The sequence below is a fragment of the Notamacropus eugenii genome, chromosome 2 (genome assembly GCF_028372415.1).
Source record: "Notamacropus eugenii isolate mMacEug1 chromosome 2, mMacEug1.pri_v2, whole genome shotgun sequence".
Lineage (NCBI taxonomy): Eukaryota > Metazoa > Chordata > Mammalia > Diprotodontia > Macropodidae > Notamacropus > Notamacropus eugenii.
The window spans coordinates 417,901,591-417,925,595 of NC_092873.1; the positions used below are offsets into that span (position 1 = coordinate 417,901,591).

Genomic DNA, 24,005 nt, shown 5'->3' on the forward strand with positions numbered 1-24,005 from the left:
GTCCAACACAACTGAAAGCAACTGAACAACAAATCACGTGAGGGGAGGGAGCACAGAAGCGGGGAAAGGAGGAAAACAGAATGGAAACTATAATTTACTCCAATTAAGTCAAGGGCTAACAATGAAAGGAAAATAACTCCTATAGTCTCTCAGAACAAGTGCCCATGCAAGAATAGGTCAGGAGTCAAAGACAGGGATTAAAAAGGGGGGAAAATAAAAGGTAAAACTGTTTTTTCAGTGGTAGTACTAATGAATGTTCCTATGGAAGATAAAATGTATTCTAGAAAGGGAAATGCAGACTTTACAAAGCCTATGATCTACAGGGATTTGTTGCTTAGAGGGTCCACTCATCCCTCCTCAGGAGAAAGGGAATGAGAGTTCCTGGGTGCAACTGACACCCAGAAGAGTGTGAGGGCATGAACCCAGATCACAGATTTTGAAGCAAATGGAGAAAAAATTAACAAGGGGAAAGTAAAGCTTAATAATAAAGAGTAAAATCTAGGACATAGAAAGATTCCTATCATGAGGCAAATAACCTCTCTAATGCCTTTAGGGAAACTGGTGTTTCCAAGGATGTTGTACATGAGAAAAATACTAATACTACGTAAAAGTAAGGTTCAATTATGTCATGTTAAAATATTTATAAATTAAACTGAAAACAGATATATATATATATAAATATATATAGTTTAACATAATTTATGTATATTTATACATAATTTATATTATCACTGACAACAGAATGTCTTACCCACTAGTATCCTATTCTTCTTTATGCCATTTTTAACTTCTTCATCAATCAAATTTGCAAGTACTTGGCACATTGAGTCAATAGATTCAAGGTGTTCTGGGCAATCATTTGATATTTTATATCTGTCAAACCACACATTTGAAAGTCCTCCTTTCATCGGTGTATATGGCCTATAAAAGAAGTGTAAAGAGATATTTAATTAAGTTTACCAAAGATAAAAGGTTTAAATGAATTTTAAGAAAATGGGAACAATCTCAAATTTCTTTTGAGTTTCTGAAATGGGGAGCAAATTTTCTAGTTTTCAGAAATCAAACATGCCCATAAAATTTCACCTACATGGGCATGAATTCTATTTTCACTATCCCATCCTTTCTTCTCAATCAAATCTATCCCTACTTCTTTATAATCAAGAGATCAGATAATCCCAGAGTTGAAATAGAAATCAAAAGCCATTTAGTTCTATCTACCCGTCTATAATATCACTACATCCCTAACAGATGACCACAGGATTTAGAATGGGAAGGGATTTTTGAGTTTATCTAGTTCAATCCCCTCACTTCATAGTTGAGCCAGAGACTGATGCTATTTGACAGACAGGCAGTAAGTAGCAGAAACTTCTGATTCTATATCCAATGCTTTTTCCACTATATTAGAAGTTCTTCAGTAATGGGGAACCAGCTATTTCCCAAGGTAAATCTAAGTTTTTTGACAGCTCTAATTGCCAAGAATTTTCTCCCTATATGAAGCCTAAATTTGCCTTTATGCGACTTACACTTTACTTCCCTTAGTTCTGTCCTTGGGGAAGAATTTTAATTAAGCTCTTCTTCCACATATAAATATATTAATAAATAAATTCTTAAAGAAAACTCAAGTACTTCTGCTTCAACCACAAACTCACTTAAAAAACACACACACAAAAACCAAAACAAAAATCACACAAGACAACAAAGTGGGTTATATTTTATTTTTCTCAAATTCAGTTAATGAAAATTCACAGAAAGAGAAAAGACATCAATAAGGCATATTTAAAAAATAAAAACATCAGCAAATAATTTTAAGTAGCCTTGCTTCCTGTTTAATTTAAGCCCTTGTAACAGCAAGGGCCCCAGCATACACAGGAGGGCCTGTTGTACAGGTTCTTTGATCTGCTTTTCTAAAAGGAAAGGCAATTTCTGAAGGTTCAACAATCTTCTTTAATTATATACCAACAGAGTAAATACAAGCAGAGAAATAAAGACCAATAGACAGGGCTTCCAACTGTCTGACCATAAGCAATACACCACAGATCAACAAACAGATTCAATTGTCTGACCATTAATTACATACATAGTTACCAGAGAGAAAAGCACCAACATCTGGGTTTTCAAATCTAGGGAGCTCCTTAGCAGCTTGGAAGGAGTTACCCAGAGTCTCCTCTAGCTAAATGAACGCTTCCCATGAGTAAGCCCCAAAACAAAACCTCACCTCAGAGTATACATACACTTTTCAGAACCAGGGGCATCACAATCAGTGTCTCAGTAGAAATTAACAAAAGATGTGGGTCTTCCTACAAAACATATCTCCCCTAATCAAGTTCCCCTTAATGGGCAGGTCCATTAATGGGTAGGGAAGATCTTTAACTCTCATTAACATAATTAACATTACAACACTGGAAATGAATTATTATTTATATCATTGGCTTAAGTAATCATATCTGGTTAGACAAAGTTTGCCCAAGCAATGGAAAATGACAGAAAAAAAATAACTGTAATTATTTCCAAACAAAACTAAATTTTGAATCTGTATGGAACCTAAACATCAAGCAGAAGACAAAGCGACATGTAGGATGAACACTTGCTGAGAGGGTAAAGAAGGGATTATTGGTTCTTAAGAACCTCTGAAATCTCTCTTAAATCAGATTCAATGACTCTTGAAATGCATAGATCTTTTTCAACTGCAAAGATATCAAGCCACATCTTCAATGTCTTGACTGCAGAGGTCGATCTATCTCTTTAAATTCACCATATAGAATTCAATCCAATGTTTTACCCATTCAAGATTATTTTTAATTCTGTCATCCACATTAGCTATCTTCCCAACTTTTGCCATCTGAATATTTGATAAATATACTATCTATACCTTTATCCAAGTCACTGAAAAAATTAAACAGCATAGAGTTAGACATGGTTCCCTTGTGGGCACTCTCCTAGCAATTTCCAAGCTGAGAATGAACAATTAATGATTACTGTTTGAGTCTAAACAATTATGATATATTTAACTGTACTGGCATCTAACCCAGTAGTGTCAAACTCAACAGAAACAGGATCACTAAACTGTACGTGAATATTGACTTAGAAAATCATGTTAACATTATCTAATTTCCATTTTATTTTAAAATTTTGTTTTGTTAAATATTTCTCAATTACATTTTAATCTGGTTCGGTGGTACCAGGGAATGTTGTGAGTAGGACAGCATGTTTGACACTTCTGCTAGTTCACACCTTTTTTTTTCAAAAGAGTAACATGAAAGTCTTTACCAAATGCTTTGTTAAATATAAGTATAATATTCTATATAGGCTACCCAAGATGCTTATTCAGAATCAAGTACTAGGAAAAAAACAACCTTCTTCTAAACAAGGACACTAAGAATATCACAGCAGAACACTCATATGAGGCAGTCAAAAATAACATATAATGAATGAGTGGGTGACATACTAGATATGAAATATTCCAGTATTAGATTAATTTAGATAGATCCCATGGCTCAGGACTAAATCTACATCTCAATACCAAAGTCTGTATTAAAAGAGCTATAACACATTGGTGTGGCCATAGAACTGAGAAGTGTAAACTATGAACTAGCTAAGCTAGAAAAATGAATCTTTGAAGTCATTAATAAAGTTCAGGATCCAAATGTGCCTATGGCAAAATTATTTGGTAGAAAGATTGATGGTATGAGAACAAGAAGTAGGAAAGAAGTTTGAGAAGGTCCTGATTATCACTTACAGTCTCTTTTCTGTAAGAGTATAGATCAGTTATAGTGTATGACTGACACCAAAAAGATTGATACTATGTTCTTCCCCACATATCTTTATTTTCCTAATATCCTGTATGATATGTTCTAAATTTGAATTTTGGAAAAAGTAATTTTTCTTCAGCATTTCCAGTTTCTGAAATAGAAGTTTAAAAAAAAAAACTGATGACAATCTACTTAAAAGCGACAATAAAAATGAAAACAGGTGCCTTCTAAATAGAATTAGCATCATTAAAAAAAAACATGGCAAGATTTTCTTAAAAATGTCACTTTAATGACAGCATACCCTGAATAACACAGAATTCATGACACTCTTAAAAACTTGAAATAAAATGTTATTTTTCTATCTTGCCCCTACTTCATTTCCCATTTCATTCTGCTACTTCTCCAAGTGTTTATTTCTCTGTCAAAGCACTTAAATTTAAGGATCATATCATAGCCTAAAATGTTAATCATTCTTGGAACTGAGACAGACACGCACACGCACACAGACCCCTGACATTTTTTTTTTTTAACAATACTTCAATACTGAGAATTGCTCTTAAAGAACAGAAAAAGGCCTATGCTTATATAATATAAATGTTAGTATTTTCACTAAAATGGTAGCTTTCTTTCAATTATTTGAAAGAATTAAAGTTTTTAAAAGATATCTGAAATAAGGACAATGGAAGAGTGGCATTTTAAGAAAAATAACTGTTTTTGTTTAATCCAAGTCATTGTAATTATGACAAAAATACTCAAGGCTAAAATCCCTTTATTAGCTGGCACAATACAACTCAGACATTACCATGGTAAAAAAATATTTGGCAAGGAACCCTATGTACACCTCCAATAAAAAAAAAAAAAGATCAAAAAATTAAAATACAATTAAACATATCTACAATGTGAAAATGATGTTGTATTAGAATAATACAAAGGAAGGAAATTAAAGAATTGGTACATTCAGTTTTATATTGCATATTTATTGCTCCCTAGAAATCACACAATCCAGTGGTCATTCAATGGCAGTTATACCTGTGACAACAACCACTTGTAAAAGACAGCATAGAACTTTACTTAACTACTTTCCTTTGAAGTAAAAAACCTTAAAATTATCTCTAAATAAAGATCAAATTTCTTCTGCTGATTATTCTGAGATGCTATCAGGTAAATAATTTCTGAAATAACAACAATGGGGAGTGGAAGGGGAAAAAAGGAACAAAGTAAAAAGTGTACAGCAGAAAGGAATCAAAGAAAACATGCGCAGCTCTGAACATAATGTGTAGTATTTATTATGCAGGCTTTCTTGAAATAGACATTTACTGCTGTATATTTTGAATCCTTTTTTATGTTCTGCTGTGCACATGGCAATACTTTTTTCTTTTCTTATTTTGTATTTAAGTTTAAAATAAATTAATAAAAAAGAATTTGTTAAACATTACTAGGGTTTAAAACAAACACACATACACACACACACTTTCACTGCCAACTTCTACTTTCTGCTACCACATAACCTCTTCTCTCCCTGATAATGCTGAACTTCTTAAAAGAATGGTCTAGACCAGAGGTATCTACCTAACAAAGAAACATGGGCTGGCCTGTCTTCCTATGGAAGTTTTTATTTTTTACTTGGTTTTTGCAGTATTGTCTGTTGAATGTTAGTTGCAAAAACCTCTAGTTCACTCTATCTTCATTTCCAGACTATTCACTCACTCCTGAATTCCTTAAAACTTAGCTTCGGATCCCTATGATTTCACACTAAAATTATTCCCTCAAAGGCTTCCAATGATTTATGGGTTAAACTCAATAGTATTTTCTCAGTTTCTATCCTCCTTTATCTTTCTGTGGAATCTGATAGTGTGGACCTCTACTTCCTTTCTGAAGCACTTCTAGTGGTTCTCATGACACTAAAGCTGTCTGGTTTTCCTGCTTCTCTTACTGTTCTTGCCCTGGTGCTTCCTCATTTAGTCACCTTAATACAGGCATTCTGTAAAGCTCTTTATTCACCTTCTTCTCCTTTCATAGCTTCTTCTTTAACAATCTCATCCACTGACATAAAATAGGTATCTCCCAAAACTCTAGCTATGACAAGACTACATCTGCTGAGCTCCAGACTAACAACTGCCAATGTCTACTGGAATTTTTCACCTGGATGTCCATCTCCACCCAAGTTCAATATTACTAAAACAAAACATAATTTTTATACAAAAACCTGCTTTTCTCCCTGATTTGTTTCAGGACCATGATTCTCTGAATCACTCAGGCACAAAATTTTGAAGTAAACTTTTGACTCTTAACTCCTTCCTTTAGTCCCACTGTCCAGTTGGTGGGCAAATCCTAGCTTTCAAGTCTCACTGCAACCACCCTAGTTCAAGTTTTCATCAAGCATGCCTGACTTCAAATACTGCAAAGTCTTTTATGAGGTCTTCCTGCTTTTAGTCTTTCTCTTCTTCAATAGTTATTACATATATGCCTGATAAGTTTTCCCTGATCATATTATTCCTCAAAAACTTTCAGTGAGTCTCTATTGTCCAGTAAACAATAAGGAATAAATAAATTATTCTGGAACTCAAATGTCTTCTAAAATTTGGTTCCAAACTAATTTTTCTAGCTTTATTTCAAATTACTGTTATATAATTCAAGAACAACATTACTTTCTCTCTCCTATTCATTTTGGGATCCCTTCCATTTCTGTGCCTTTACTTACACCATCTCATTATGACTGGAAAAGACCTCTTTTGTTTTCCATCAACACCCCTTTTTTAACCTGTTAAAACCCTTCCCATCCTGTAAAGTCCAACTCAAGTGTTACCTCCACCATGAAGTCCGTTCTGATCTTCTCAGCTTAAACTGATGTTTTCTTCCTCAAATTTCTCATAGCACTTAGTCTGGACTTTTCCTTTGCACTTATCACATTCTCCCTCATACAATTGTTATTTGTGACCTATTTTCCATTAATGAAGAGAGTGTTTTTGATCAAGTACAGAAATAAAAAAGAGAAGAGAGTGATCCAGTTTCGGGAGTAGGACATCTAGAAGCACAGATATACAAGATGTCTTGAGGAATTATGGGAACAGTTAACAGTCCAGTTTTGCTTAAGTATAAAAATATATCAAATAAAATATCACAAAATAAGACTAGAGAGATAATTTGGAAGAAATATTAGGCTAGAGTTTGATAATGAGAAGCCAGAAGGTTTTTGTATAGAGAAATGAACTGCTTAGAGCTGTGTACTAAGTTCAATTCAATAAATATTTATTAAGTACCTATAATGTGAAAGACATTATCTTATAAACTGAGAATATAAAGATGAAATAAGTCACAGATAATTCTTTTTAGAAACTTATAATCTAATAAGGAGGACAAAACACACAAAATATACTATAGAATCTAATCTATATCCTTGCATGCATGGACATAATAACTTAGATGGATTCAAGAAGTTCATTACATGAACCAAAGTAGTGGTGATTAAAGATGATTAAACGTCAACCTTGAAGGAGTTCACTCATGAAGTACAACCAGTCTCTATCCTTGGTTTTATCCCAATCAATGTCAATATAGTGGCTTTGAGGACATGCTCATCAATGTGTGGATGACAGAAATCTATGATTGCAATTAAATATACTACAAAGTGAGGATCCACAAGGTCTCAAAAGGATGTAATTGTCAGCTGAATCTAAGAAAACTGAATTTAAGATAAACATCAAATCCTAACTGCATTCAAATACAAGATAAAGGATACATGACTCAACTAATACAAAATATGAAAATGAACTAGAGAGAATTTGGACAACTGAAGGATCAATGAATGAAGAATATGTATGACATAACAGACAAAAATGACAGAAATCTTAGAATGCATTAGGAAAAGTACAGTGAATGAAAGATGTTTTAGTTTTATCATATTCTATACTGGTAAGACTATATATCAAATATTATTTTTTGTTCTGGGTGTCACATTTTAGGGAAGTTTATGATAAACTTGAGAACATCCAGCAAATGGCTAGTAGGGTGGTCAAAGAACTAAAAATGTTTAGCCTGGTAAAAATAAAAATGAAGTGAAACATATGTAGCTATCTTAAGCATTTTTGAAGGGTTGTCTTAGGGAAGAAGGACTAGAGACTAGAAGGACTTGTTGTGGTTTCAGAAAGCAGAATTAGGAGCATTGAGTTAAAGTTGCAAAGAGAAAAGTTTCAGAATCAATGTAAGGAAAACTTCTTAGGAATTAGAACTGTCCAAAAGGAAATGGGTTGCCTTTGAGGCAGTATTAGTTAGTTCAAAAGGATGTTGCATGATAACTCACAATAATATTGGAAAGGCAATTCTCATTCAATTATTGGGAAAAAATTATCTCAGAGGTCTCTACTACATCTGAGATTCTAGAAATTTGATTTACATCAGATGCAATTTATTGCAGAAGTCAAACTGGGAACTGATCAGATATAAGGAAAGCAAAATACTCAAAATTAACACCAATCTTTTTGAATTTGTGAAGGTGGATGAATCTGGTGTCACAAATGAAAAAAGAGAACTGCAATTTGAGGGAAGGTGATTAAGTTCACTTTAAGGCAAGATGAATTTAAGATGTAGGAGGATATCTAATTCAGACTGGGATGCAGTTCTAGAACTGCAAAGTCAATTAAGACGAGATACAAAGTTGGAAATAACCTGCACATAAGTAGAAGAGTCATAACTAGTATGAGGAAATAGGAATTTTGTCCCAGCATACTGACAATGAAGGAGCTGTTCTTCCCCTAGATACTTTCTTCCAAGTGAGGGAATGCTTGCCCAGGCCTTAACTTACAGTCTTTGGCCATCCCATCACCACTTGGATCCATCCCAGAGGATCCATCACTATGGCTACTTCCCCACACCATACTCCCTTCCCAACACCTGCTGAGTCATCGACAGAGTCTTTGTGGATTGGAACAATCCCTGTCCTGATGTAACTAGCTTGTCAGACAATGCTCCGTGTCAATATTATCCCCATCTAAATTTGTCCCAGATATATACATATACTGACAGCATTACTAACATCATTTTATTGGGGCCAACAACCCATAATGTTGCTGCAGTACTATTATACTTTGATAATGAAGGTTTCTGTTTGAAGTTCCACTTGGACAAAAAAATTGATTCTGTTCAGCAATATTTTAAAAACTATAATCTTTCACTTTATGTTACTAAATTTAAAAACTGTCATTCTTTACATCTACAGAGTGAATAAGAAAAAGTTAAAAAGTGTCCAACTTTCTCTTTAATTATATAATTTCACAACTGTGATGGTTCATTAGTATAAAGTAAATAAAACTGACTTAAAACTGAACAGAGAATAGTAACTCCCTTTCCCTTACCCCACCACATTCCTACCCTGAAATGACATATATGACCAAATAATAAACTTTTCAAGATGAGACTTATTCTGGAAACCCTGAACATAGTATACTGGTAAAATAATTAACACTCTATCTACTCCAGCTCAATGGTTCAAGTCAGCAGCAATAGTGCATTAGATATGTGTCAAGAGAAACTCACAGAAATGTATGTTCAGAGAATCTGAATATTTGTTTTAATTTGTTTATGCCCCAGCATTTTAAAATTAATTTGCAACAAGAAACACCATAGTGACAAAAAAAAAATTGTTCGGAGGAAGACATTATCCAAAGTTCAAAGAAGGTGATTCTGCCTCTCAATTAGTATTTTCCACATCTGTGATTTCTGCTCAAGGTTAAGTGAAAACAAAACACACCTTGAAATATGAGCATTATGTTATATCATACACTAATACAATATCAGTCAAGTCATATGCAGTATGTATCAGGTAACTTTCACCACCTAAAAGATGTGTGAAAAAAAATACTTATAAGATAATACATACATCAGTGTTTGGTCAAAAAAACATTTGCTTTATCAAAAATTATTACATAGTCTCCATATATATATAGTTATTTTCACATTGCATAGCACTTAGTCATTATCAAACCAAGAAAATCAAAAAGGGGCATACTTAAGATGTGAAGAAGAGGGAAACAGGTTTATTTCTGAGCCATATGCATGTCAAATATGTCCACAAGAGGAATAAGATATGATCAACTATGTGGGGACAGCTGCATCGTAACACAAGTATTGAGAGAACTCTTTTATTAGATGTTCTCATTAAGATCAAAGGCTTTAAGAAAATTGTGACGTAGAGACTGTTCTGTTGATATGTGCTGCCTATTAAAGGGTGTTTTCTCTCACTCTATCTACAAGTCTAGAACCTACTGAGTCATTCTCCTAAGTAAAATGGCTTCAGGGGCGTGAAGGCAAAGATAAATAGCCAATGTCTACTGGCCTAACAGCAGGGCATCTTAACCTGGAGTTAGTAGATAAGATTTCAGGGGGTCTGTGAACTTTGACAGCCCTAGTTAACCCATCATAGATTGTTAAAACACAGTTACAAAGCACTTTTTTCAAAACAGCTCTTTAAACTAAATGGAGAGGACAGGATTTGAGTTGATTTTTAAAAAATGGTTCAAAAGCCTCATCTTGCTCAACTCACTGCCTTTTTTTTTTTTGTTTGTCTGTAAGTACCTTGAGAGCCAAGATTGTCTTATGCCTTTCTATAATAGGCACTTGGTAAAATATTTACTGATTGACTATCTAGATGATAGTAATGAACTCATCTTTGCCTCTCTTTTTAGGTTTATGTTTTCTGGGGTTCTATATGTCCTGAGTTTGCCTCCCTACTTAATTATATATCATGCACAAAGTCATCCTAGAGAATCTACAATCATTCAAAAAGATAAGAGCTACCAGAAGGACCACAGGTTCAGCTGTACTCCTCCACCCTATATGAAGGGGCCTCAGTAAAAATATATAGCTGGGTCAGAACTTTTCTACGTGCTCTTGAGGGATATATCCCAGAGTGGATTCACTGAGAAATGGTGTGGTGTTAGGATTACTGCCGTGCATTCTCAGATTCTAATTTTCATCTTAGATACAAAGGAAGAAGAGAATTATCAGCAATTATCCGTGAACCAAGGGTGCAAAGCATGAAGCACTTTACCAGGCCTGAAGAAAAAGCTTATGACTAGCATTTTATTTTATATAAAATACCTAACATATATAATACAGATAATAAAACACTAGGCATAGGCTTTTTAGGCTTTGTAAAGGACTTTGGGTCTTGCATACTGTATATATCTATATCTATGTATATAGATAGAGATGTACATATGCATGCATATGAATATGTATATCCACATGAAAGTTTGTGCAGTCTTTTAAGTTCATTAAAATAATGAAGACAAGATCTCAGTCAACAAGCATTTATGAAGTGCTATGTGTTAGACCCTGTACTAAGCCTATTACACTGTGATAGTACTTGAAATGTGGCAGGTTGGATTACATACTAACTACTTTTTTCATATCTGACAAGAGTTGAAAGCAGGTGGTAAATGCCCTTCTGGGCATAAGTGTTATCATGTTATTCTGCCAACATCAAAACTAATGATGACTGAAAATTCACCTACATGGAAAAAGTGAGTTTTTCTGAAAAACCAAACTAAGGATCTGAGTGTAATACCGTATGCCATCGAGAATATTTCTCTACAATATTTTTCTAACAAAATACTAGTCTTTTAAATACTAGTAAACAAAACTGAGAATTTTAAATTGTTTAATAGCATGTTCATGTTCTGGAAGCACTGACCATAGTACACTGGTAAAATAATTAACACTCTTATCTATCACTTTGGCACTTAGGCATGGTATTAATAACTTAACTAGCCCTACCAATCAATGTAGTATCTCAATAATAGCACTGACATACCCTTGCAACTAAGTTAATCTTTAACTAAGACATGCCTACTTTATTTGGCATCAAAGCAAAGGCCTGGGTTTAAGAATTTCCAGGAAATTGGTAACTCAGGAAGCTGACACAAGTAAGAGTTTTATTATTATATGGCACAGAAATCAGGCAAACAAAAGTACACAAGTATGGTGTGCATGTGAGCACATGCATGTATGTACACACACACACACACACACAAAATGCCAATATAAACAGACAGAGCTTGTCCCCAGGGATACAAGAAAATAACCTAGTGTGATGGGGAGGGAAAAACGTCAGAGAGGAAACATGCCCAAAGCTGGACTTCAGGTGGCAAAATTATATAGCTTAAGAATAGGTTCAGAACATGTAATTGGTGCCAGATGTGGGAGGTGGCATTCCCAATCAGACCCAGAAGTTGTGGAGAAGATTTTGGGGTCACTTACTGATACCATGTTTGTGTGAGGCTGGGATAGCAGAAGTTTCTTTATCAGGAACCCAAAATGAGAAAAGGATCTAATGTTAGCTAGCTAAGGCAGAAGAGAAGACTAGGTGCAGTTTCATCCAATCAAAAGCTATGAGGCTTACATTCCTGTCAGAGAGCTAACAGGAAAAGCACAAATGGTTTGTCTTCTCCTGTATACTTTTATGGACATAGGAACACTTAGCTTAGTTTGTTCTGGAGTCTTATCATTATAACTATATCATCAAACAATAGAAAACATACAATTATCACAATGCCCCAAATCCTTGATATCCTAAGTTACTATAGTAAATTGTACAAAAATTCCACTAAGATTTAAAGCACTACATGGCTAAGAACAATATATAAATGCCCAATAATTATGTAGTCTTGCTTGTATTACTATAAACTATATATACTATAGCTGAACTCTTCAAACAATACACCAAAAAAGATACAACTAGTATGAAAGTTGACTAAGAATTGATTAAATTCTACTTCCATGGGGCTATCAAAAATTTAAAAAACCACAATGAGGAAATCAGAGATAACACCAAGAATATCTGATTTACATTCAAAAGTATTATAAAATAGGAAAGTAAGTATACACATATATAAATGTTATACTAAATACAATTTGCATCACAATTACTTTAATACTTTGGTATATTTGTAGCATCAAAGGAATTAAAATAGAAATTTATTTAAAGTTATGCTATGCTAATCTAAAATAATTTTTTTCCATTAAAATGCAGAGTAGACATGGTTTGAAGAATTGCATCAATTCTTACAGTAGGAGGAATTCAAATTTAACAAGGTCATGGTTTAGTAATTTAATGAAAGAAGTTAGCCAAAAGCATGTCAACAGTGGGAAACTTTTAAATTGGCATACACTACACAGACACAGACACCCAGAATTTTAAAAAGTAAACTGGCAACATTGGTATCAATTAAGAAGAAAGGGAAGTTAATCCAGGTTTCCTATAGTATGGAACTTTGATCATCTAGTCAACAAAACATTACATACTTAGTTCTGTCATCCCAAACAGAGAGATCCAAATAACTGTGAGTTATGACAGTAAAGTTAACATAAATTTACAGCACAGTTAATATTATCCTTATACCTGATAATGAGACTAGATCTGGGTAGTTCATTAATTTATGTTTAATGACACAATAATGGATCCCCAAGATTTTTACCTGCAAATTCAAATTAAACTACAGGCTCTGAAAGTCTTTAAAATGATCTCTCAGATAAGCTTCCCTAATTTGTCAGATTTCTTCTCCCTGTTTGTACTCTATGTCCACTCCTAGACACCTAACTTTTTTTTTAAAGTTTTGCAAAATAGATATCCCTCATACCCTAAATTTCAGAAAAAAATTTTACATTTTCATCAAAAAGATAAAAATATTTCAACAAGTTTTCAATAGTTAGCATGTGTATGTTTGAAGATTGCTTAATACAACATAGTAAACACTGGTAGACAGCAGTAACAAACTTACATTTTTGGCACAACTAATAAAATGTTCAGAGCTGAATAGTGCCTTGTTGTTTATCTAGTCCAAATCCCATCATACAAAACTGAGATCCCTACAGAAATTCATTGTTAATTCATGAAGTTAGTTACTAGTAAATATGTCAATAGACTAAATCCAATTTTCTTTCAACCACAGCAGGCTGTTTGTCAGATATTTATTACTAGTTTCTCAAATATTTTAGCATTTAGAAAAACAAAACTGAGTTAACTAACTTTACAACACGTAAAATTCTAGGAAAAAAATATCTGAACTCAGATAAAAACCAAGAAAAATTAACTTTTTTTCTTCTGCCCACTTATGAAAGGCATATACAGATGATATTTTATATGTACTTCAAAGAATTTCAGACTTGGGGAACTAGTCCAATCCATATCTAAAGGAAATCCACCATACATGACAAGTCTCTATATATCCGTGTATATATATATATCTACACGTACACACACGTATGTATCCAGCCTCTTCTGTTAGATTTTTCTTACATCAAGTATAAATTTGTCTCTTTGAACTTTCCACCTACGGCTCTTGATTATAGCTTCTGGAGTAAACCAGTAAGTTCAACTTCTTCAAATACTTGAAGAGAGAGAATCACCATTTTTCTCTGGAGTATTCTGTTCTCTAAGCTAAATATACCCACTTATTTCAATTGATCCTCACATGACATAACAAATTTATGATACTAGCTGTCCTTCTCTAGACACCCCATCTACTCAATATCCTTCTTAAATTATATTGTCCAGAAATGAACACAATACTCCAAATATGGTCTGACCAGGAAAGATGGCTCTACCATCTCCTAGTATCTGAAAACTATGCTTCTCTTAATGCCATCTTTATTCATGGTAGCTTTTTTAGCTGTTACATCACACAAGTGACTCATAATGTTTATAGTGTTCTAAAACTCTTCAGATAATCATGCCTTCCTCCATCCTATACTTGTTATATTTGTATTGAACAAAAGCATAAAACTTTACATTTACTCTTACTAAACTAGATCTAGTGCAATGTTCTTAGTCAAAATCTCTTTGAATTCTGTCATCCAGTAAGTTATCTAACCTTTCTAAGGTTGTATCAATTGTAAATTTGATGCATAGATCATTAAATCCCTTGTTCTAAGTAAAAATGTTAAGAAGCACAAGGCCCAAATGGAGATCTCTGAGGCACTCTGCTAGAGGGTGACCCCTGGATAAAATGACACTGAACCCTTCAAAACTCTTCAGAATCCTTCTCCGAGTCTACTCATGCAGACAGTTCTGATTCTACCTAATTGTATTATCATCTAGCCCAAATCTCTCTAGCCTTTTCCAAATGAAACAGCTAATATGACTATGGGCAGTTCTTAAAAAATTGGATATAGTTGTGGACTATATTGTGAAACTGGAAACAAAACATCTGCCCAAACACTTATAAACATTAAAAGTTATTCAAGACCATCTGAAAAGTCAGATGCTCTGAAAGTAATTTGCTGGAAAAATACATGTGAAATTACACAGACTCTCAACAGAATTTTCAATAGTTAATGGTAGAATTGGGAAGGATCTCAGGGATCATCTAATTCAATTCTCTTATTTTATGGCTGAGAAAGCTGGTTCAGAAAGGCTAAGTGATTTGCCAAAGGTCAAGTAATTACCAAAAGGTAGAGAGTCAAGGGGTAGAAGTAATGCATTCTATTTTCTAGGTCTGTAATCTTTTTACTGTTACTCATTTTACTGAATCAAAAGTAAAAAAAAAAAAAGACAGGAAAACTAGTTACCTCCTAGAAAAGAAATTGCTTAATTTGATAATCTGCAGTCACCCCTAATAATCCTAATAGTACTGAGTAGCCTTAAACATTTCTCTGCATTTAAGCATGAACAACTGATTTATCTCCAAATGATCATATAGCTCTATAAAATAGGTCATTTTCTGAATATGGCCAATAACATATATACATAAACTGAAAGAAAAACAGAAGTGGGTAATTAGCATTTTGTGGAGCAAAATGTTAAAGTCCAGGGGAAAAAAGTAACTCAGATATACATATGATATATTACATTCTCTAAGCCTGGCAGCGTAAGACTAAGAGATTATATATAACCTGGTTAATGTGGCAATTTGTTTTGCTTGACTGTACGTTTGTAACAAGTTTTGTTTTTCTTGCTTTCTCAATGTAGGAGGAAAGGGGAAGATGGAAGAAGAGAATTAAGATCTGAAAATAATATAAAACTGAATTAAAAAAACATTATGACCAACATCCAACAACATCACCATGACAAGTTTAATTAAAAAGTTTTAACTATAGGAATGCCAATACTAACTCATACCAATAATATCTATAATTTATATAGAGATTTAGGTTTGAAAAGTAGTCTGTATACATTATCTCATTTGATTATCCTTTCAGCTTATAACACTACTGTGAAATTCGAAGTCTAAGAAGTAAAAGCAATACTTATTGATAGGCAAAAAATAATAATTTTGACCTATCTTTAATCCATGAAGAAAATGCAAACAGAAAATATAGATGCAATGAACTTTCTGTTTAATTTTAAACTGTTAATAGAAATGTGAGAGAGGAGGTAAGACGGAATGGTCAAGTAAATCTTAGAAATCATTAACCTACAATATCTTATTTCTTAATCAACAAAAAGCTGAATTATATTTGACAAGTTAAATGTTCTTAGTCTTGTTATTTTAGATTTTATAAACAGTTGACACTGTCAAGTGCTTTAAAAAAAAGTTCTACAAGATATCTGAAAATAAAACTTGGTAACTCCTATATTATACATAAAAAATAAAAGATAAATTATATCACTGCTTGGGACAGAAGAGTAACTTTGAAATACATTTTCAAACATGATTAAAATACTGAAATGAGCATTATTCTCTATATTTTCTGTTTAGAAGAGTACTTAGGAAGTTTGGGAACAAAAAAAAAAAAACAACCAAACTTTTAAAGTCCTGAGGCTTTAAGTTCATTTTTAATAGCTTTATATAACCTGTTATATTTTCATCAATACACTTGATTACTGTTATAGAAAGAGACCAATGAAACATAACAGACCTTTAAAAATATATAACTTGCTGTATATTTAAACATTCAAATATTTTGACTTCGGTCAGTACAGGCTTCTGGTATTTAGGTTTCAACCAATAAGTCTAACTTTACAAACTTACTTTGTTTGTATATTGGTACCAAACTGTGGCAGGCATTACAGTACTTAAATGCATCTGTTTTATTTCACTGTTTCATTTAATGGTTCTTATCAGGCACAGGGGCCTGAAACATAATATTCCATAGTGTAGTTCACTTCTTACAGTAAAAAAAAAACACAAATGAAGTTCAGGTATTTTTCTTTTGATACACCCTTTCATAAAGAGTATACATTAATATTGTGAAAAGCTATACTGTTGAGGGATATATGACTACAAATTGCTATATATTTTTTATTTAAAGGAAATTTCCATATTTTCCTTTTTTATAGGTGCTTCAAGGAGAGGCATTAACAATAGAGAAAAAGAAATGAATCAGTTTTCTTCAAATGCACTAGTTAATTCTACCTATTCTTTTCTTTGACTGTGTTTGTGACTTTCTAAATGAAAATATCCTTATTTTCTTAAAAAACTTCTTCAGTACAAGAAACCAGTTTTATCTGAAATATTTTAAAATGAAACAAAGTTTGTTTTCACAATTAAGTTTGGTTCAAAAATGTTAGTAAAATTTCTTACAAATCAAAACTTAATTCAACTAAATATTTAATAAATTTATCATTTGTGAGTGCTAAATCTCAGAACTAACTTTAGCCATTCCCTAAGTAAAGGAAGCAAAAATTTTAAAACTCAAAAGAGTAAGGAAAGGCAGCTAGTGGAGACTCCTTTCTCAGGAAATGGAAAAATATTTAATGCCTCTGGCTGAAAATAATTAGGTCTTAAAATAAAAGTAGCCTAGTGCTTAAAAAACTCTTTTAGGGCTAATCTTTACTTCCATGTGAATTTGTAATTTTGCACTGATTGATTAAGCTTGTATAAGATTCAAAGATTTTACTGTTCACAGTCCATCTGCTCACTTGGTTGGTTTCTTCAAAATTTAAGAACCAGCTAAATGAAAAGAACTTTACCCAAAAGAGAACATCATAGGATCATACACTGACTTAGGGCTAGAAGATAACCTTCCTTCAAGGCCACTTAGAAAGCCCAACTCCCTCATTTTACAGATAAGAAAACTGATGCCCAGAAAGTACATGTAAATTGCTCATATAATTAGTGAGTATCTAAGACAGGATTCTAAATCAAGTCTTCCTAACTCATAGTCTAGCACTCTATCCACAAAACTACCTGTCAGCCTAATGGTACAGTGCAAAGTGTATCACTAGAGTTGCAAGTTAGGAAACAGCCATGTGCTCAAAAGCAACTCATTTACCTTCTCTGAGTTCTAGCTTTCTTATCCATAAAGGAATAAGAATACTCATATCTACCTAAAGGTGCTCATAAATGTTATTATGATATTAGGAAAAAAACCTGATTTACAGTTGCTAATTTAATCTTCAACCTATTCCAAAACAGAAGGCCACAAAGTTAAAAACCAAGGGTATAAACTGGTTTATGATAAGGGGTCATAAGATTAAAAGGCACCTCACAGTTCATTTAATCCAACCAAAGGTATTATAAAGGATGAAAAAGAGAATTAAAAGTGACTTTCTCAATTTTCCTAACCTGGAAAGCAGCAGCATGGCACAGCAGAGAGTGCTAAGACTTGAGATTGTAAAGACCTGGGACTGAATGTTCCTTCTGTCACTTACTAGCTGGCACAAGGGCAAAAAAATTTTAGAAGAAGGAAGATTCCAGCAAAAAGAAGTTGAAATGATTAAGGAAAATCATTAATGAGTCTTCCAATGGAGTGGGCCACAAGAGGTGTTATCAAGAACATTAAAAGATTAAAGACTTTGCTTCCAGAAAGTATGAAAAGGATGTCAAATTTAACAGACACCTACCTAGGTAGAGTGTAATGAAAAAATTATCTGGTAATATTTGCCTTTTTGCCATAGTTAATTAATGATTATCTGTTCAAAACGCAGGCTAGTCTCCCTACTGGAAAAGAAGATTAAAAGGGACAAAAGAATGCTTCTCCATTCTCCTGGTTATCTGACCAAACAAAGTATTTAATAACATTTTTAAAATGAAAGAAGGGTTTCAATGTGACAGTTTTTAAAAGGAGACAAACAGACAAAGATGACCCCTGAATTCAAGTCAGGAAATCTAGGAACCAAGGACAGGGAATGCCCAGTGGGAATTTTGGGGGTGAAGACAAACAGAAGTAGAAACATAAATGGTATTGTTAATGGTGCATCAAACTACAAAAAGAAAGATGGGTTCGGGGAAAGAGATCATGAGCCTGGTGTGGAGGCAATAAAGAAGAACTTCACTGCTCAAGTTCACACTTTGCAAAAGCTGAGAAAAAATAACTCTTTTGCTTACCTTAATGACAATTTCATTTTTCAGAAGGTCCAAGAACCAAGGGGATTTTTTATTTTAATTTTCACCCACAAAGAAGTGATTGTTGATATGGAAATGGTGGGAACCACAGAAAGAAATGAGTGTAGCTCAAAGAGAACTGGATTTGCAGTCAGAGGACTTGGGTTTGAAGCTCTGTCTCTGCTGGGTACAGCTGTGGCTGTGATTATGGGACAGCTATGCAATCTCTCCAGGACTCAGTGTCCTCACCTGTAACCTATATGGATTTGATGAGATGATCTCAAGGTTCCTTGCAGTCCTGAATCTATACTGTGATCTTAGAATTTGTGATACAAGAGAGGAAATGTAGACAATCTCATAATCACTCTAGATTTACAAAGAACAGATTTCAAGGTTTAGAGAAATGGGAGGAAAAATCTCATGGACTAAAATTCTGAAATGCCAAGGAGGCCTGGGAAGCTCTCAAGAATAAAATTCTGAAGGGGTGTCTGTGTGTGTGTGTGTGTGTGTGTGTGTGTCTGTGTGTGTCTGTGTGTCTGTGTATCCTGATAAGAAAGAGAGATGTGGTTACTAGGTACTGTTACTCCTTTTGAATTCTTGTGGTACTTTTTTTTCTTTGACGTGGAACTTCTAGATTTTGGCTATATCACTGAGAATATTCCTTCTGAGATTTCTTTCCACAGGTGAATGATGGAGTCTTTCCAATTTCACTTTGCCCTATAATTCTCATAGTTCTGAGTCATTTCATTTATGATTTCTTGAAATATAGGTATCCAGGCACTTTTTAAAAAATCATAGCTTTCAGGGAGTCCAATGATTCTTATATTACCTCTCTGTGACTTGTTTTCCAAATTAATTGCTTTTGTTATCATTTTGCATTTTCTTTTATTTTTTTCTTTCATACTTTTGATTTTGTTTTAATACTTATTGTTTCATGGAGTCACTGAATTCAGTTCAGTCTATTCTAGCTGTCAGGCAATTCATTACATGGGCAAAGCTTACCATTTTCTCTTCTAAGATCAAAGGAAATTATATTTATAAAAATTCTTAGCATAAAATCTGGCAAATAGTGGGCAGCAAATAAATGTTTATTTCCTTCCCTTCCCTCCTCCCTAATCATTTTATTCTTTCAATCCTTTGTTGAAGGGCATTTTATTTTTTTTTTATAATTCCTTGCTTCATCTCTTTTAAGTATTTACACAGACCTAGCCAAAATCTACTGAACTTTCCCTTAAGTCTCTACTTGCAGTTGTTAAGGAGTTAACTTTCTCATTTTAAGTTGAATTCTTAAGCACCTCCGGATCTACAATTATCCTTTATTGAGATTGAAATCTTCTTCATTTTACTCATCCATCAAGTCTTAGTTCCTAAACTGGAGCTTGGCTATTGCCAGACTCCACCTTTTCCTATGTTTTTGAGTGTGGTGTTCAATGCTGCTTTCTGGGCCCAGCACAGAAAGCTAAGGAATATCACCTGGTAACTCAGGGTCCAGTATTGACATCCTCCTCCTGGGGTTCAGCTTTCCCTAGGTCTGTGATGTTCAGAGTAATGGATCTTTAGTATCCTCTATGATGTTTCAAGACAGACAGCTGGGGACTTCAAAAACCTGGGTTGTTCCTTTCTAAGAAAAGCCACACCTGTTTTGGTCACTGCTACTCTCAGTGGCTTCCTGTTGGTTTCTGACCCTTCTTGGGTTTTCCCATGGGATCCTAAGCTTTAATGTTTCCAGGCTACTGCCCCTGGCCTTATTGAGAAGTTGGGCTTGTTTGCCTGTGTTAACAGCCCACTCTCCTATTGGGCTTCCAGCTAACTTTCTGTGTTTGGTGATGAAATAAGTCAATTATTTTAGTTACTCATTTGATTCATTGGTCATTATTAAATCTGGTATAGCTTTTACTGTTTTACTCAAGTGGCTGTGTGAGAGCTGAGCTAGGTGCCCTTATTCAATTAGGTACCTTGGCCAGAAGTCCTGTCACCTATCCTTCCCCTTTGCTGATTACTTCACTTTTATGTTTATTCTTATTCAGTTTTGCTCCCTCCCTCATACGTACAACCATGCCCAGATTTTCTACATGCTTAAGACCTTTCACTTGACTATCCCATCTCCTTAACTTATCAATAAAGAATCAAAAAATTCAACCTAGGGTCCGTAAATAGGCTTCAGTGAGTCCAGGAACATAGATGGAAAAAAGCCTACATCTTCATCTTTATTAACTTTTTGTTTTCTTTTGTAATCCTCTGTATGCTGTTTTGTACATTTAAAAATTTTATTCTAAGGACTACAAAAAGGGTTCATCACACACACACACGCGCACACGCGCGCACACACACACACACACACACACAATTATGATCCAATCCAATTAATAGCTAAAAAAAAGAATCCTATCTGTAGAAACCCCTGGATGACAGAGGTTCATCCAGCCTTCACTTGAAGACCCACACGAGGAAGAATCCTTTAACACCCAAGGCAATTCATTCTACTATTCGCAAGTTTTTCCTTACATCAAGTTCAAATTCCCTTCCTTAAAACTTTCATCCATTACATCATTTTACCTTCTGGGACCAAACAGAATAAGTCTAATCCCTGTGCCATTTGACTGCATTTGAAATATCTGAGGAAGGTTATGATGTTCCCACTTACTCTTCTATTCTCTAGGCTATTAACCTTAATTCCCTTAATCAACCTTTATATGACATTAAATGATGTATGTAAATTGTTTTGCAAACCTTGAATCATTATAAAAACATGAACTACTAGTTTGATGGTAACTGCATCAAAGCCATTTGCCATTTACTGGACACTTTCTACACCTATCAGTATCATTCCTTCATAAAAAGGAGCAGGCAGAGTTAAACACAGTACTAAATATATGGTCTAACCAGGGCAGAGTATAAGACTATCACCTCCTTTTTTCCGGAAGTTGTTTCTCTCTTAATGAAACCCAAGTTCCTGTTAGTTTTTCTAGTGGCCCTCTCACACTACACTCATACTGAGTATACCAAATTGCCCAGATCTTTAGACAAATTGCAACTGCTAATGATCTATCTTATATTTATGAAAATGAATTTTTGGAGCTGTGTGCTTTATATCTTTATCTCTATCTATTAAGTTCCATCTTACTAGATTCATCTTAATGTTCTATCTAAGCCAAGGGTGGGGAACCTGTAGCCTTAAGGCCACATATAACCTTCTAGGTTCTTGGGCACAATCTTTTGACTGAGTCCAAATTTTACAAGGCAGATCTTTTTATTGAGGGAATTTTTTCTGTGAAGTCTGGATTTAGTCAAAGGGCCGCACTTCAGGACATCCTAATGTGGCCTCGAAACATAGTCCCTGATAACCTATCAAGATTTTTTTGGATCCTTACTCTATCATTTAAAGTGTTAGCCATTTCTTCCAGCTTTGAGTCACTTGCAAATTTGATAAGTAGGCCATGTATGCTTTTACTGAATTCATTAACAAAAAGATTAACAGCACATGCCAGTTACAAATCTTTCAGTCACTCACTCATTACTCTTTGATTCTGGTTAATCAACCAGTTCCACATCCATTTAATTATACTATCACTTTGTCCATATCAACTTTTCTGTAAGAAAAGCACAGCACTATCTTTAGATAATTAAATTTGCAATATTCTCCAGCTACCAGTATAGTAACCCCCATTAAAAAAGTAAATAAGTTAGACTGGCATGACTTTTTCTTAATAGAGGCATGTTGGCTCTTAGTCACTGATGCTTTTCCAGATTTTCATTAACTGTCTCTTTAAGAATATGTTCTAGAACAATGGTACCAAACTCAAATATAAACAGAGGCCACTAAAACATATGTAACAGGATTCCCTATAGGATGCATATTGACTTAGAAAACCAGACATTAACATTATCTTCTATTGTGTTTTTGTTTTGTTAAACATTTGTCAATTACATTTTAATCTGGTTTTGGTTCAAGTTAGAGTGCTGTGGCCTGTGGGCCACCTATCTACCTCTACTCAGCAGCTTTCCCAGTAACTGAAGTCAAGGTCACTGCTCCACAGTTGACAAATTCTATTCTTCCCTTTCTGAAAATGGGGACTTTTGTCCTTTTTCCAGAACCTTTCAAATATTGCTGATGGTGGCTCTGTAATTACATTTTTCAGTTGATCTATTCCAGGTGATATGTACTCATCAAGGGGTAGTTAAGTTTTCTCTAACACTTGGTTGCTGAGTTCTCTATGACAACATATTGCTTTCTTCAGAATATTTTCCAATTTCTTCCTCCTTGGGATTTCTTTTGGTATCTTCAGGCTTTCATTCTGAAAGATGGCTTTTAATATGTCCCTTGAAATCTAGTTTCCAGCCCCATTGCTCAACCAAAACAGCTTCCTCCTAGTTTGTCAATGTCTATAGCTGTTAAATCTTTTTCTCAGTTCTTATCCTATTGATTTCTCTGTGCCTTGTAATACAACCACTTAACTTATCTTTCCTAGAACTTTTCCTATGTGTCTGACCATTTCTTCTTAGTGTACATTTCTCTCCTCCCCACGCCCCCTCCACTGGAAGTCTTCAAACAAAAGTTAAATAAATTTATCCAGGATGTTATAGAGGGGATTCTTGTTCAGGCAGGGGTTGGAGAAGATGGACTCTAAGGTCCCTTTCAACTCTAGGATTACATGAAAGGATTCTTTAAATATAATTTTTAAAATTCCCCTCAAACCTTAGCCCTTACTTGAAAAACCTGTTAAAGTTTGTCCACTCCTACCCACTGGGTATTACTTATGAATGAAAAAAAAAAAAAAGGCTACTACTTTCTTACCTGTGACTGCCTTATACTAGGATCTTGCTTCTGTTTCTCCTTGATATAGAAGGTTTAATTTATTCACATGGTAAGAAATGGTCTAGAAGCAATTTTTCAAGTAAGAATTTCTTTGGAGGAAAAAATTACTAGCCTTAAATGATTTAACATAGTGAAATAAATTTAAAGTATCTTAGACTTCCTTCCTAACTTTTCCTT

At 34.0% G+C, this 24,005-nt stretch overlaps 1 protein-coding gene across 1 annotated transcript in view; it reads right to left on the minus strand.

The window, feature by feature from the left end:
• Positions 1-24,005, minus strand: part of LYPLAL1 (lysophospholipase like 1) — a 59,279-nt gene that overhangs the window by 27,371 nt on the left and 7,903 nt on the right. Inside the window, exon 3 of the mRNA XM_072647811.1 lies at positions 752-921. Coding sequence (XP_072503912.1) covers positions 752-921 — 170 coding nt within the window. The remainder of the gene's footprint in view (positions 1-751; positions 922-24,005) is intronic.